Source organism: Prunus mume, linkage group LG2, assembly GCF_029339155.1.
Source record: "Prunus mume cultivar Tortuosa linkage group LG2, ASM2933915v1, whole genome shotgun sequence".
Classification (NCBI taxonomy): Eukaryota; Viridiplantae; Streptophyta; class Magnoliopsida; order Rosales; family Rosaceae; genus Prunus; species Prunus mume.
The window spans coordinates 27,381,934-27,397,660 of NC_142699.1; the positions used below are offsets into that span (position 1 = coordinate 27,381,934).

General features: G+C 38.5%; 3 protein-coding genes across 3 annotated transcripts; 2 read left to right on the top strand and 1 right to left on the bottom strand.

Annotated features, from left to right (window-relative positions):
• The first annotated feature begins 476 nt into the window (after window positions 1-476).
• On the top strand, window positions 477-3,755 carry LOC103323936 (Sec23/Sec24 protein transport family protein). The gene is made up of 2 exons (XM_008225960.2): window positions 477-1,370; window positions 1,951-3,755. Exons 1-2 carry the CDS (start codon window positions 681-683, stop codon window positions 3,607-3,609), a joined length of 2,349 nt encoding a protein of 782 aa, XP_008224182.1. The 5' UTR covers window positions 477-680; the 3' UTR covers window positions 3,610-3,755.
• A 3,078-nt stretch (window positions 3,756-6,833) lies between these two features.
• On the top strand, window positions 6,834-11,840 carry LOC103323935 (E3 ubiquitin protein ligase DRIP2-like). Its single transcript, XM_008225958.3, has 8 exons — window positions 6,834-7,602; window positions 7,682-7,811; window positions 8,532-8,631; window positions 9,186-9,636; window positions 9,786-10,225; window positions 10,324-10,374; window positions 11,233-11,305; window positions 11,440-11,840. Exons 1-8 carry the CDS (start codon window positions 7,576-7,578, stop codon window positions 11,611-11,613), a joined length of 1,446 nt encoding a protein of 481 aa, XP_008224180.2. The 5' UTR covers window positions 6,834-7,575; the 3' UTR covers window positions 11,614-11,840.
• A 361-nt stretch (window positions 11,841-12,201) lies between these two features.
• LOC103323934 (PRA1 family protein D-like) lies at window positions 12,202-15,389 on the bottom strand. The gene is made up of 2 exons (XM_016791824.2): window positions 14,683-15,389; window positions 12,202-12,534 (listed from the first exon to the last, which is right to left on the bottom strand). Exon 1 carries the CDS (start codon window positions 15,249-15,251, stop codon window positions 14,715-14,717), a length of 537 nt encoding a protein of 178 aa, XP_016647310.2. The 5' UTR covers window positions 15,252-15,389; the 3' UTR covers window positions 12,202-12,534; window positions 14,683-14,714.
• Window positions 15,390-15,727: the final 338 nt, after the last annotated feature.

Genomic DNA, 15,727 nt, shown 5'->3' on the forward strand with positions numbered 1-15,727 from the left:
CCCCCTTCTTGCTAGTTTGATCAGAAAAACGTAGTCACAGTTTCATACCCAAATGTTTGATCATTGCACCTAATTCCTATCACAAAAAACATACAATTCTTTTTATACCACATAATTCTTGTTTTTAGAAAAAAGAAAATTAGAATTGTACATATAATCCAACACACAGAAATCGTTGTTTCTTCATGGTTGGTGAGGTGAGGTCATCTGGTTCTCATTTTTAAACCAGAGGCTGACAAATATGACTCACTAAGGTGCCACTTGGAGGTCTGCATATAACCAAAACACTTGCATGGCTTGGCTACACCTACATTTACAATTATAACCGTCCCACTTTTGCATCCTAACAAAATGCATCCAGTAGGTAAAAACCAAAAAAATTTACCCTCTTTACTGTTCATTTTCATCATGGTAGAAATTTACCCGCTTTACAAATAGAAATAACCCATTAGCCATACCCCCTTTATTACGAGGTTGTAGAAATTTACACAAACAAAAAAACACACGAAAACGAACAAGACCACCCTCCATACTCAACTAAAATATACTCAGACGAGAAACGTGGCCGGCCGGATCTCTGGCCTTGCCTCAGTTTGGGGTTAGGGTTTCTCTAACCACAAGCAAACCCATGAAACCAAACAGAAAGGCTGAAACTTTATCAAACCCTCGTTGAGTTCTCCATGGATTTCGTGGAATTGGAGGCAATCGAAGGCCTCCGATGGTGCTGGAACTCATGGCCAGCTTCAAAAACCGAGAGCACAGATCTAGTGATCCCTTTGAGCATCATGTGCACGCCATTGATGCAACAAGCTGAGCTCCCAGTACTTCCCTACGACCCAGTCACTTGCCGCCAATGCGGCGCCGTATTGAACCCATATGCCCGGGTCGAATACACGTCTCGCATCTGGTTCTGCTCGTTTTGCCTCCACAAGAACTCCTTCCCTCACTCTTACTCTAACATCGGAGAGACAAATCTCCCCGCAGAGCTTTTCCCGACTTACAGCGCAGTCGAGTACGCCAAAACCGCGAACCCAGTTGCGAATTCCGGCCCCAACCACAACTGGGCAAATGGGTTGTCCTCGTCTTCCTTGTCGTTGTCGTCTATGGTGTCGACGGCGCCCTCTTCTCTGCCGGATGGAGATCCGAGAGGGGTCAGACCGGCGTTTGTGTTCGTTGTAGACGCCTGTACGTCTGGGGAGGAGCTTGGGGCTCTCAAAAATGAGCTCTTGCTTGTTGTGGAGCAACTCCCAGAGACTGCTTTGGTGGGTCTGGTCACGTTTGATTCAATGGTTCGAGTTCATGATCTTGGGTTTTCGGAGTGCTCGAGGGCCGTGGTGTTTCACGGAGCACGGGAGCTTTCATCACATCAGGTACTTGGTTCTTCTTCACTTGGCATATTGGTGTTAAAGTAGAAATGTGCATTAGAAGTTATATTGCTCGTGCTTCTAATTATCTTCTTTAGCTTTCAGTGCATGGTTCAATATGAAGGTGCTTTGTATTGGGGGTAATAATGCTTGGATATGAATGAGTTGCTTTAGGTAGTTTAGAAGATTTTAAACGTTTTGTGGAAGTATGTAGAATTGGGAGTTTAATTTTGAAGCAGTCCATTTGGTAGTCTGTAGTTAATACTTGAGAATAGTTGAGTTTTAACCAATAAGTTGTACTACTTCCAGCAATTTTGGTATCTGTAGAAATCTCATTGCCATTCAGGTTCAGTTTCTTGAATGTTCCCAAAAAATAGAAATGCTTCTGCCCTTTAAGCATTGGCCTCCATGTTTGGTCAGAAGTTGAAATTTCTTCTAGGCCAATTGATCCAGCTTACTTCTGCTTTTATTCTTCCTGATAGAGTGTCCTGTGCCTTAATATGAATTTCTGAGTTTGCTTATAGAAATGTTAACTCATCATGTGTGTAATAGGAATTTAATGCGTTGCACTTTTTTGAACTCTTAGACCCAACAATTTCTGGGCATTAAACGACCAACATACCAGCAACTCGGAAAGATGTCAGTTAATCAAAAGCAGGGCTTTTTGGTACCGGTATCTGAATGTGAGTTCAACATCACTACTGCAATTGAAGAGATCCATTCTTCACTTCTAGGCAAGCCTGGCCATCGCCCACTAAGGTCTACAGGAGTAGCAATATCAGCTGCAGTTGGACTTCTGGAAGGATGCTCTGTGAGCACGGGCTCCAGGATCATGGTCTTCACTTCTGGACCTGCAACTTTGGGTCCAGGAATTATTGTTGATTCAAATCTAGGCAATTCCATCAGAACTCACCGAGACCTCATCAATGGTCACACACCTTATTATGGTAGATCTTGCAGCTTCTATAGGCAAGTGTCGCAGAGGTTAACTGATGCATCTATTGTTCTCGATTTGTTTGCTTGTTCTCTTGATCAAGCTGGAGTGGCAGAGCTGAAAGCCCCTGTTGAGAGTTCCGGTGGTTTCATGATGCTAGGTGAATCATTTGCGTCAAATCAATTCAGAAAATGTTTGCGCCACATTTTTACTCATGACGAAGAGGGGTATTTGAAGATGTATTTGGATGCTACTATTGAGATAGTGACCACTAAAGATGTTAAAATCTGTGGAGCCCTAGGTCCTTGTGTATCTCTTCGGAAAGTCAACAATTTAGTGAGTAGCAGTGAGATTGGGGAGGGTGGTACCTACGTGTGGAAGTTGGGTACAATCACCAATAAAACATGCATTGCTTTTTTCTTCCAAGTGAGTAATGAGCAGAATGTTCAACCTGGGTCGGCATTCTTCATACAGTTCATAACACGATACCGATATGGGAACATGGGAGTCCGGAAAAGGGTGACAACTGCTGCAAGAAGATGGGTTGGGAACCGTTCACCAGAAATTGCTGCTGGGTTTGATCAAGAAGCAGCAGCCTCAGTGATAGCCAGACTTGCTATTCACCGAGCCGAGACTTGTTTTGCTCGAGATGTTATCAGATGGCTGGATGACACGTTGATCCAATTTGCTTCCAAATTTGGAGACTACGCTGAGGAAGATCCATCTTCTTTCCGCTTGACATCCAACTTCTCCCTGTTTCCTCAATTCATGTATTACTTGAGGAGGTCTCAGTTTATTGATGTCTTTAATTGTAGTCCGGATGAGACAGCTTTCTTCCGGCTGATGCTGAATCGTGAGGGGGTGGTGGGTTCTCTTATCATGATCCAACCCACACTTTTCCAATATTCCTTCGATGGTCCACCCGTTCCTGTCCTCCTAGATGTCCGCTCCATATCTCCAGATGTTATTTTGCTCTTTGATTCATACTTCCATGTGGTTATTCATTATGGGTCCAAAATTGCTCAATGGAGGAAGCTTGGGTATGACAAGGACCCAAACCATGAGAATTTGAGGAAGCTGTTGGAAGCCCCGGAAATAGATGCAGAGCAGTTGGTGGCTGACCGAGTTCCTGCACCTAGGCTTATTAAATGTGACCAGCATGGTAGCCAGGCAAGGTTTCTTCTTGCAAAGTTGAATCCATCTGTTACCCAAAATTCAACATACTCTAATGGCTCAGATATCATTTTTACTGATGATTTGAGCTTGCAAGTATTTTTAGATCACTTGCAGGTCCTGGCAGTGCAAGGCTGATGAAGAGGAGCACTGTATATAGCTTTTTTTGATTAACCGATGTCATAGAAAAGAAATTTTTGTGTATATTTGATGAGAGAAAGGTGTGTAGTTTGTATTTACCAACAGTTGATGCTTTTGAGTACGAATCATACGTTTTTTATAAATGTTTTTTGCGTTTTCCATTGTCTCTTTTCATATCATATTTGTCACTAGAGTTCAAGCGGTTGTCTCAGTTTCCCTCAGTTTTGATATTGAATGAATACAAGTAGTTGCTGATCTAGTGTTTATGATATTAGCTTCTTCCCTGGTTGCATCTTTTATAGCTCTTCTTTATAATAAGTCACTATTTATGTTCATTCACATTGGCAAATCATAATTTGAATGATTTCTTAGGCACTGGCCCTTCTGGTCATTTTTGCTCCTGTTTGAGGAAGGCTTCTCTGGTCTCATGTTAGATAGGGTGAAACTGTGGGGTTGTTATCTGGTATTTTGGTGGCCCCTTTGTCTCCATTACAACTTGATTTGGATGCTGTGGTAAGTGATTTGTTCTTGGAACCTGGTTGTTGGAACATTCATCTTCTAGTACAGGTTCACTTCGGGCGATTTTGGTCTACCCTTATATCACTCAATCCGCCACCATTTTTCTTCAGATTTAATCAATGAGATGAAACCTCTTATAATATTGCGAAAATAAATATCACAACACAAAGTTTTTAATATTTAAATTGCTCATTTAGGTAATTTAATAGAGGGGTAAAACTGTAATTAGGCGTTTTTAAAAGACGGATGGAGTTGTTGATAAATACAAAAATTGGAAACCTTTGTGACATGTTTAATTACAGGGAATGAGTTGTGATGAGTATTGGAGTAGTTCATCCAATTCCAATTATAATTCCTTCTCCTTTACTTCATAACATGATTGATTCTTTTTTCTTTTAACGACTATCGGCCATGAAATTTGAACTAGAAGACCTCATCCAATAGGATGAAGACTAGATGCCACTAGAAGAAATGGTCATTGGCCTAAACAAGTCATTATAGACACAAGTACAAGATCAACACACCAAAACGACTAGTAAATGATGTTCTTTCAGTAATAACGCCACTTCTTTTCATTTAAGTTATAACGTGTACAAAATCTACGTAGTCGATTGACAGCGATGAGAGTTAGTTGACAAAATCGATTAAAAACAAGAGGTATTGCCATTTTTAAATTACTATCTTTATTAGTTACCAAAGCAGTCACACGTAGTGTCACTGAATGTAGCACTTTGTTAGAGTCAGAAAAGCGCTTATATACATTCGCTAGACCACAAGAAAGAAAATCCTGAAAGGAAAGCGACTGAAAGGAGAGAGATAGGAGGAGTGTAGATCGTATGAAGATGTGAAGACTAAAGAAAGACGAGAAAGAAATCGATTCAAATTCAGGTATTCTATCTCTTCCTCCTCATGTTTGTAGGTATGTGTAAAGTGTAAGAAATTAAGCAGAGATGGGGGAAGATCATGAATTAGATGTGCACGTCCTCCATGATCTCTTTCTTGTTAACTTTCGCATTCAAGGTCTGCATTATATTATTTGGTTGCGAAGATGATTTCTGATAAGGAAAACAAGAGATTTTCAAGAATAAAAGAAAGAAAACACATTTCTCTTCTTCCTTTTTTCTTTTCTGCTGAGAAATTGTTTTTTTGAATTCCGTTGATGTAATTGATGTGCACAACAAAAATTTCCCTCATCGATATAAACACTAAACAAATTTGATGTTACTACAAAATCTCCATTGATTATACTCCCTTATTGTTAGTCAGACTAGAGAAAGATAAGCATAGTTTCATACCCAATTGTTGGATCATTGCACCTAATCCTATTAAAAATAAAAATAAAAAACCTTTTTGCTTTTTGTATCAGCCCCAAATTTTTGTTTTGGTACCACATAATTCTTCTTTTTCGAAAATAAAAATAAAAATATACAAATAATCCAACACACAGAAATTGTTCTTTCTTCATGGTTGGTGAGGTGAGGTCATTCAGGTCCTCAGCCTTAAACCAGAGGCTGACAAATATGACTCACTGAGCTGCCACTTGGAGGCACAACTGTCTGCGTATAACCAAAACGCTTGCATGGCTTGGCTACATTTACAATTTATAACCGTCCCAGTTTTGCATCCTAATAAATTTGTCTCTTTTTCCTTTTTCTAATGAGGTAAATAAGTAGCTAATCAAACAGCACAAAATGTATGATTAGGTAAATACCAAAGTTACCCTCTTTGCTTTTCATTTTAATCATCCGTCAATCTGTAAAGCCCTCCTTTTCTTGTCTCCCCTTTGTTCATCTTCCTGCTATGAAATTGACCCAATTGGAACCAAATAATATCACTTTGCTCCTCTCACTTTTCTTTATTATTTTATAATTATATTGAACCTCATGGCCAAGTAGAAGGTATGACGAATGCTTCTACTTGCAAAAATAACAAACTTACCAAGGAGGACAAAAGAGAAAAAGAAAAGTGTAAAACATACTCTTCGTATTCACTCCAAACATAAAATTCTAACCCACCCTTTCTTAAAACTCTACTGTCAACGGGGTCTAGCCCATTAAAAATGACATTGACTTGCATATTAATAGTCTCATATTCGAACCCTTATGGCACTATGGTAGTGTGTATACAAGAAACTCCCCCTCCCCCTGTAGTTTAGACGATTACTTGCACTGAAAAAAACCCTACTTTCCATTATTCTCTCCCACAATCTTATGCACAAATCACACTTCCATACTCTTATATGTTGTTTATGTCATTTGTTTGAGTTATGGAATAACAAATCATCCTTTCCTAGCATTTTTGTCATGAAGGGCAGTTTCTGGACATAGATTTTGCAAGTTGGATTGGATTGGTGTGTTCTTTGGTGGTGAATTTAAGAACGCAGAATTTATTTTTATTTTTTCCCCAAAGAATCTCACTCATTCATCGTCTCACGCCGCTACTTGATTATTTTTGTTTTGTCTTATATAATTGCCTCATGCAATTCCAATCCACTAATGAATAAGAAAGTGCTTTGCATTAAGGACAAGGTCGGTCGTGATTCTCAAAGTTCACACAAAACTTTGAGTCTTTGACTCTCTCTTATCCAATTTCAACTAACACATCCACATCCACATCCACATCCACAACGCATGAGTATTATCTTCTTCAAGTCTACATGAAAACCCAAACATATTTTTAGGGCATGGCAAAAAATCCACAGCACCAACACATGATTTCCACATGGCCCTCGCTAACGTACGCTGGAAATCACATAGCAAAAGAGAAAAATACAAGAAAAAAGGGGGAAACTTAAAAAGGGTTTAAAGTGCAAACTTACCCAAGAAAAAAGAAAAATACAACCCCTTTTTGGATTTTTGGTTTGGGTAAGAATTAATTTGAAATTGAAATTGAAATAAACCCTTTACGTAGACACACGCACACCCCAAAACCACACCAAAAAGAAAAGAAAAACTTGTGGGCTGAGGGAAGGTGCAGTTTAACCCCCTAAACACCATGGGCGTACCTGAACACAATGTCTATATGTGTCTGTTTCTTTGAACTAGTTAGCCTTCGTAACAACAACAATACACGTAGTTGTAGTTTTTTTTTTTCATGCTTGTTATGGGTTTGTTTTTATGTTTTTGGAGGTGAGATTTTAGCTATTGAGCCTCGAACAGATCATCAATTCAACACCAATCCCATTGTCCATTGTCCAAATCGAACAAGACCCTTTTCTCTTCGAATACCTCCAAATCCCACCCTCCCTCCACACAACAAACACACTCTCCCCTTCCCTCCCTCTCTTTTTTTTTTCTCTGTTTTTTCTCGCCCACCAAACACGACCCAATAGCTATCATCAAGGCATAGAATCAGAAACCCCGTATTGGGTTTTGTTTGGATGCTCGATTTCTTGGTGATTCAATTCTAGTTGTTTAATTTCTCGTCCAGAATATTGAAGGTGACATGCACCATGTGATGATGTTGTTGTTGGTACGTGAATTATAAAAATAAAAGAATACAACTCTGTCTCTGTATGTTGTTTTGAGTCTCTCTCTCTGCTCTGTGTCAGTGTCCAATGCCAATGATGAGTAGCCAGGTGGTGAAGAGAGAGAGAGCAAAACTCGAAGCTTGCATGACATGTCCACTCTGCAATAAACTCTTCAGCGAGGCCACAACCATATCCGAATGCCTTCATACCTGTCAGTACCTCTCTCTCTCACTCTGTGTTTTGCTTTTCATGTTGATACAATTCTATGTCTTTTTGGATCTGATTTCATGTGTTGTGTTCCTTTTCTTGACATGGGTTCTTTTGGTACATACTATATATGTGCCAAGTCATTAACTTTCCTAGAAAATCCTGGAAAATTGTGATCTTGTTGGCACAATGGCTCTGGGTTTATAGGTTTGATTGTTCTTTAAGAAAAAGCTATTTTTGAATCACTGTGAGTCATATACATGTTGATAGTATTATTAGGTAATATGGAAGAACTGCAGAGCCACTATGCTTTGCGGGACTGTAATTGTGAATAGGACTTTAAAGATTTACCCGCATTCTTAGAGGACTTGGCAAGTTCATGTAGGTAGCATGCATGCCTCCAATGTTTGTTTCTCCTTTTAAGGGCTTTGATTGTCAGAAATTTTACTTAATTCTCCATGTTTTTTTTACTCATTCCTCCTCTAATCTGTTGGTTTCTTTCTAATTTTGACTCAAGTGTATGGATGTGATCTGCGTTAATGTTTTATGTGCCCCATTCTCACAACCTGTTGGTTTCTTTCTAATTTTGACCCAAGTATTCGGATATGATCTGCATTAAATGTTTTATTTGCCCCATTCTTACATGGAAGCAGATCAAATGAGCTCCATGTTAATTTTCGTTCTATGAATCAATATGACTCGTTTATTTCGGTTTTGAGAACAGTTTGCAGGAAGTGCATATATAAGAAGATAATAGATGAAGAGGTGGATTACTGTCCAAAATGCAAGGCTCATTTAGGGGTTTCTCCACTGGAAAAACTCAGGTATTTGATTATCTAATCTATGTTTATAAATGTTTAAACATTGACTACTCACAGAATGCATGGGGTCCCTTTTTTTTCTTTTTCAGTTGTAGCAGGGGATCTTTCTCAATCTTCCATGAGATAAATTTTACTCGATAAGAAGATGTTAATACTTTGCATATGAGGAATATGAGTTCTGAACTAGCAGTAGCCCATTTTAGTGACTTTACAAGACATTTTCCTAATGTGTGAATGTTTCTTACTTGTTCCATTTTCCATTGTTACCTCAACTGGTGACCAAATATATAGTTGTCTTTGGAAATTTTCTTTTCTCTTCTATTGAAATTTCTTGATGGCCTAACATACACTAGCAATTGTAAATATCAGCAATCTTTGAATCTTGATCAAATGTGAGCCTGTGTATTTACTGCAAGATATCGTTGATTATTCTTGAGGCCATGGCTCAATCTATATCTTATCCACTTGAGAGAGACACAATTTTGAGAATTGATAATATGACTAGAGCAGAGATCCATGCTTGTTTTATGCTTGTTTTTTTTCCTTCCTGTCTACAGGGCCGACAACAATTGGGAAGATATAAGGGCCAAGCTCTTCCCTTCTGACAGAAAAAAGGTCAACGCAGCTGCAGACCACAATGTGCAAGATATAAAGGAAAAGACCTTCCCTTCTGAAACAAAAGAGTTTAAGGCACCTGCAGACCGCAATATGCAAGATATAACGCCAAAGCTCTTTCCTTCTGAAAGAGAACAGGTTAAGGCACCTTCTGTGTCCTCAGTAACATTTCCAGCCAAAAGAAAGGAGAGGTATCTGTCTTCATTGGTGATGAGTACACCTCAAGCATCGTCCAGCTCTGATATGAGTGGAAGAAGAAGGTATCCTACAAGAAGGAGTTTTACTCTACAAGAGTCTCTTTCCATTCAGGAGCCTGAGAAGAAAGAGGAAGATTTCCTGGAGAGACTTAACTCATCAGGGACTCCAAAGAAAGATGCAGTATACACCAGACAGGTGAAAGAGGGCTAAGCTTTGGTTTATCTGTGCTTATTATTTTGATATTACAATAATAACTATTTTGCAAGAAAAGGAAAAAAAATTGATCTAGCATTTACTTCTTCATTTAATTTTTTAAAATATGTTGAATCATCATTTTGATGCAGAATTCTATTGAGGGATCATCCAAGCAACACATGGTTAACAAGGGTGTGGAGGACAATGCTCAACCAGGGGATGGGAAAGCTAATTTGTGGAAACCATTAAACCGCCCGGTGGAAGGTGCAAGCAATACAAGTGCTGACAAGCTTCCTGTGCAACTTCCTGCTGCCGAATCAGTGTTGCCTGATAACGTCAACAAAGAAACACGTGAGATTAAGGCCATTCCGGAACATGATAACATATCCAAAGTCCATGGCAATGAAAATGAATCTAATCCTGCACCATCAGGTTCAGTGACATTTAGGAAAGCACAACGTGGCCGAAAAAGAAAACCAGCTGCATCCCAGGGACTCAATATTTCAGCACAGTATGTCATTGATGCAAATAATAAATGCGAAAGAAGATTTAAGCCAATTTGGTTCTCTTTAATTGCTTCCAATCACCAGTGAGATTTTTTTCCCTTGACATAACAGAACTGAACTTGATTGTTATTTTTTCCCTCTTCATATACTGGTTTTACAATTTTGTAATTCATGGTTGCAGGGACGGCTATGCGCCCTTGCCACAGATACCCTCATGCTACTTGAGAGTCAAGTAAGTTTCACTAACCTCATGCTCTTCTATATTGTTATATTCTTTTTTGCTTGTTCCTGCCCATTTTGGTTTTGGAAATGAAATCACATAGTTCAATGTCATGTTTCCCAGCACCAAGGATCTTTCAGTCTTGGTGGAAGTTAATAGACACAGATCATATCTTATAAACGACTAGATTTTAAGTCTGCACCATGTCCAGAGTATTCTTGTCTCAGTATTTAATAATTCACACTGATTTGATTAACATGTCTATAACATGCTTGCTCATATAACAAGGTTTCTATCAACTTCTCATGACCTTTAAAATGCTGCTCTGGTATCACAAAGGAATTTTTTTTTCTTCCACTGTTCCCTTTTGTTACTGCAATAACTGATAGTATTTGGGAAATTTTTTGGTTTTGACACACATGCCACATATTTTCAGAAGCTAAAAAGAACCTTTTATTCCAATGTTAATACTATACCACCTCCGTCGTTCGTCTATTATTCCAATTTTTTTACTGGGAGCAGTGCTCTTTCTTTCTTCTTAGTAAGCCTTTCAATACTGAACATGAAAAATTGTGCTACATTCCTTATAGTTAAATAAAAGTCACATTGTAGATTATGCAGAGGTTGTGCTACATTTAAGTTCATGGGTTAAAATAGAAGTTTATTATTTTTCTGTATGGTCAGTGTATGTGCTTGTTTTTGCTTGCCTTCTGTTGCCTTGCTATTTATTCAAAATAAGACACTGTCTAGTGATGATAACTTTTTAAAATGATCTCTTAAAATTGTCTGGCAATGCTTAGTGTAATTTCTAATTTTAGTTTCTTGGAAGCACAGACATTCATTTCGATTTTGTTTTTCCAAATTCCATAGGGATGGCAATTTACCTGTTTCTTTCATAAAAAGGTATCTGGTAAAAAAGCTGGAACTTACTAGCGAGGATGAGGTAACGTTATCTATGTCCCTTTTCAATTAATATATTTATCAATTCTTTCCCATTTCATTTTTCCATTGTACCCATTAATATGCCTAGTAAGTTGGCCGGACTTGAAATAAATCATTTGATGCTTAATACAACAGGTGGAGATCTCATTGCTAGGTAAGCCGGTAATTCCTACATTGCTACTGCAGAACTTGGTGGACCTGTGGTTACGGACAACACCAGCATCACAAATAATACAGACCTCCCCAGGAAGCTCAGCAAAGGAATATGTAATGGCCCTCACGTACGGTCGAAAAATGCAGCTCCGGTAGACCTGTTTTGGCTGTCCTTATGGTCGCAATTCCCGTTAAAAGGGACGCAGTCGAGGCAGTCTCAGCTGCCTTCACTGTTTGTTCTCAGCATGCATCTGCACTGAACATTTCATTTGTTTTTCCTTTTCATCCCTGCATGCATTATATGCATATACTGCTTTGCATGCAGTGTGATGTACCCGGTACTTCATAGTTCATACTCTAGCAGGTTTTCTCGTTTTGTAGAATTTTCTCACAGCAAAACCACAGATTTTGAAAAGAGATGCTAGTTTAAGTTATAAATATAACAAAATAAAACACAAAACCAATATAATTCTTGGAGCTTTTCAGTTTTGTTAATCCGATTAAACATAAAACATTGGTTTTCTTTCTTTCTGACAATTTCAAAATCAAAGGAATGGTATGACTTCCTCTCAACCCTTAATTGGAACCTCAATTCTACTTTGAATCAGTGCCATAATGCGATTGGGGGGCATGGGAAAGGAAACGTGAATTTTCCATGAACGTTACGATTGGGCAGCCTCATCCCATGGACAGAAACTGATAAGTGGCTCAATTTTGCTTCAGTATCTGACGGCTCACAATCACTGATGAAAATGAATTAGCACTGCATACATGATTACTACAAAAACTGCAGTTTTACAATTTGCAAGGTTCCAATGTTATTCCAAAATGGCATGAACTGACACAGTGACCCATTTCTTACCCATTTCCCATTTTGCTCGACATTTACCATGAGAAAACAATGGTATATACAAGTTTCTCTATTAAAAGCACTAAAAAACATTATTTGAACTAAGAAGAAAAGCTGAACAACAATTACAATGGAGCTGGGAGCGAAGTGGATGTGTTGGTTAGAGGCATACCCCCCGGGAGGCTGTAATCTAGGTACCTGACTGAAGAACGAAGAAATGCTACCGTCTGCAATGTAAACAAGCAAAAAAGCATTAGCCTAATTGCCAATTCACGGAAACCAATCCTTGAAATAGTCTTCTTACTTTCAACTAACAAATAAAAACAAGAAGATAACAAATTTCTTATAATTCCACGCTCGAGGCCGTATTTTCTAGGGTCATCCTAAAAATCAAACATTAAAGATGTAATCATCTAATGGCATAAGTTAGAAACTGATTTCGCCTGGCATAGATAAGATCAAACTCAGGAAACAACCATTACTGATTTATGGCAGGAAACAACTTTTTTTCTCTCCAATTAAAGATGTGCAGGAGGAGCTTAACACCTATTTCTACATGGATGTCTGGAAACAAATTCACCATGGTAATCACTACTAATCATGCATCACCAAATGATCAAGTCAGAACATTCCCAGGGCAGTTGTGTACGCATCCAATACACATAAGAAGTCATATGCAAAAGAAAACTCAGCTAAATCCAATCCCTGACCAAGTCCTGATAGAGAATTTCAATAATTATATTCTAACAAGAAGTTATTCATAACACTGTCCCATGTATGTGCTCATATTACATAAAGCATATGGCATAGACAAATCATTTCTCAACTGCAGTGGTACTGCAACGTTTCTCTCTTTGACCAATGGCCAGCACACACTAAAGGAGAAGAAAATATACAAGATCCATTTCATGAGAGAGAAAGAAACTCTAATTCCCCAACTCAAAGTTGCGAAAGGATTCAAAAGAAAAAAACCTTATATTGTAGAAAGGCATCAGATTATCAAACATCTGCTAGTTTCTACATATGACATCAAGTATCGTAACAAGAAATTATAGGAAAGCATGTCCATTTCTTTCTTTTTAGGAGAGTGTTAATTTATACCAGAGATTGCTGAACAATCCAACTGAAAAGGAAAAAGCCAAACCATACTATTATTAGGCACTTGCAGCAATATGGTCAGAAAGTGATGCCAACCATACTAACATTCATTACAACCATCTTGGAAAACTACATTCTATTTTGTTCAATTGGAAACAAATGCACAGAGAATAGATAATCCAACTTACACATGGAGAGCAAAAAAAACAATGTCATGTTCATAAGAAGTAATTTTATGCTCTTCTTTTGGAACTCAGAACTGAAAGGGAAATAGGAATATATGCAATTTTTCATCAGTCAGGTACGGCACTGATCAATTCAAACTACAGTTACTAGAACTAACAGGTATAACCAAGTAATAGCCACAAAAAAGCTGGTATGAGTTCTTGCTATTGCACCACCAAAATGTTTACATGTTATATAGGAACTTCAGCAGTATGTAGCAAACTGAGATTTGAACTAAGTACATGAAAAAGAGTTATATATGGTAGTTTGGACGTGAAATACATAATCCTGAAATAGGTTCAGTTCTGCCTCAAAAGATTTTTTTCTTTTTGCTCGTCCAGAAAAGATTGTTGATAGAAAGATCATATGTTTGTCAATTATTCAAACATAAATCGTCTATATATGGGTAAATATTCAGCTTAACAAACAAAGCTCCGACTGTTTTGACACAATAAAAAAACTATCAATGCAGTATGATTACTGTGAAGACCACAACAAATCTACATATTCTCTACATGATTTATATGCCAGTGGTACACAGTTTTCAGGTATCATCATGCTAAACATTATGCTTAGCTAAAAAGATATTTGCAGCTATGCTAGCATAACAGCAACATTCACTTTTTATGCAACAGGGCATTCAGGGAGGCAAATGACATTTGATACAGTTGAATAAATAATTTTATAAGGACATTCTCAAATGAATTTAGTACCAAAAACAAAAACAGATGAATATCACAGATACCAATGAAGTAATCTATTAAAATTCTAAACTCCCTGTTGTAAACAAGTATTTAGAAGCACAATCAATCCAATGGTAATGCTTGTCATCATACAAAACCCATTGTATGACTAAATCATTAATAAACTCGAATAAAAACCCAATTGAGTTTCAGTTTCTCATTAACTAACACTTCCAAAAGTGAAGACACAACCTTAACCAGCTTAAGAACACAATGCATCATACGTAACAATTTCCACCAAAAGTTCAAAACTTCCCCAAAATTCAACAAAACCCCAGAAAGGAAAAAAAAAATTCAAAACCAACCCACCTCATAAAAGCTCGAGAACACCATGGAAACAGTCACATAATGGTATAATTCCCACTTGGGTCTTGATCATCCGGTAGCAGAGCGCCATAAGGCGATTCTTGGTCATCCATAACAAGGTCCTCCGTGCCCCTAAACACCGCGTGCAAGGAAACCAAAGCCACCCCAATCACCACTGAAACGACGACGTTGAGCCACACATGGGTCAAGACCAGAGCCAACACCGTAACCAACCCAAGCATAACCATAACAACCCGGTCTCCGACAATAAAGCCAAAGACCTCGAGGGGCTGGTCACGTGAGAAGTAGAGAACGAGCCACGCAGCAAAGATGATCAAGAAGACGATGATGGAGACCGGGTGGTATATGAGGCTGAGGAAGAGCACGATCAAGAGGACCAAGGTGTAGTTAGAGCGGAAATGGGTCAAGTTCTGGGCCAGTCGGGTCGTGACCTCAGAGAGATTGGAGGGGAGGCTGAGTGCGGTCGGCTCCAGGAGCTCCCCCCATGGCCGAAGCGTGGCAATCGCTGATTGGCTCACTTCCTTCACCTGGGACACCAATCCGGTGGACATTGTGAGAGGGGTTCTTCAAAAGCCTTCGATTTTGGGGCGGAGAATGCTAAAATCCGAGCAAATCAGATGGGTCTTTCCGCTTTGTGTTTCTTTCGTTTCAGTCTCGCTGCTAATGGCGAAATGGCATTTCGTCAACGGTGTTGACCTACGCCTGGGATTAATCGGATTTTCTTTGACGGGTTTGGACTGCTCACTCACAGTTGGTTCAACCCAAGAATTTGGGGCCCAACCTAAATCCAGCTAGGGGTATTTGGGCTAAGCAAAGCCCAGTATTAAAGAAAATAAAAATTGTTTCAAACGGCTCAATTTTATGAATTATAACTACTTTAAAATATATATTAAATTTTAAATACATGTGCCACTATATTATTGTATGAGCTCCATATATATGCCACATCAACAAATTAATGAAGTTTATAAAAAATAATTTAAAATTCATAAAATTTAAAAATGAAAAAAAACTAAAGGTGTTCATA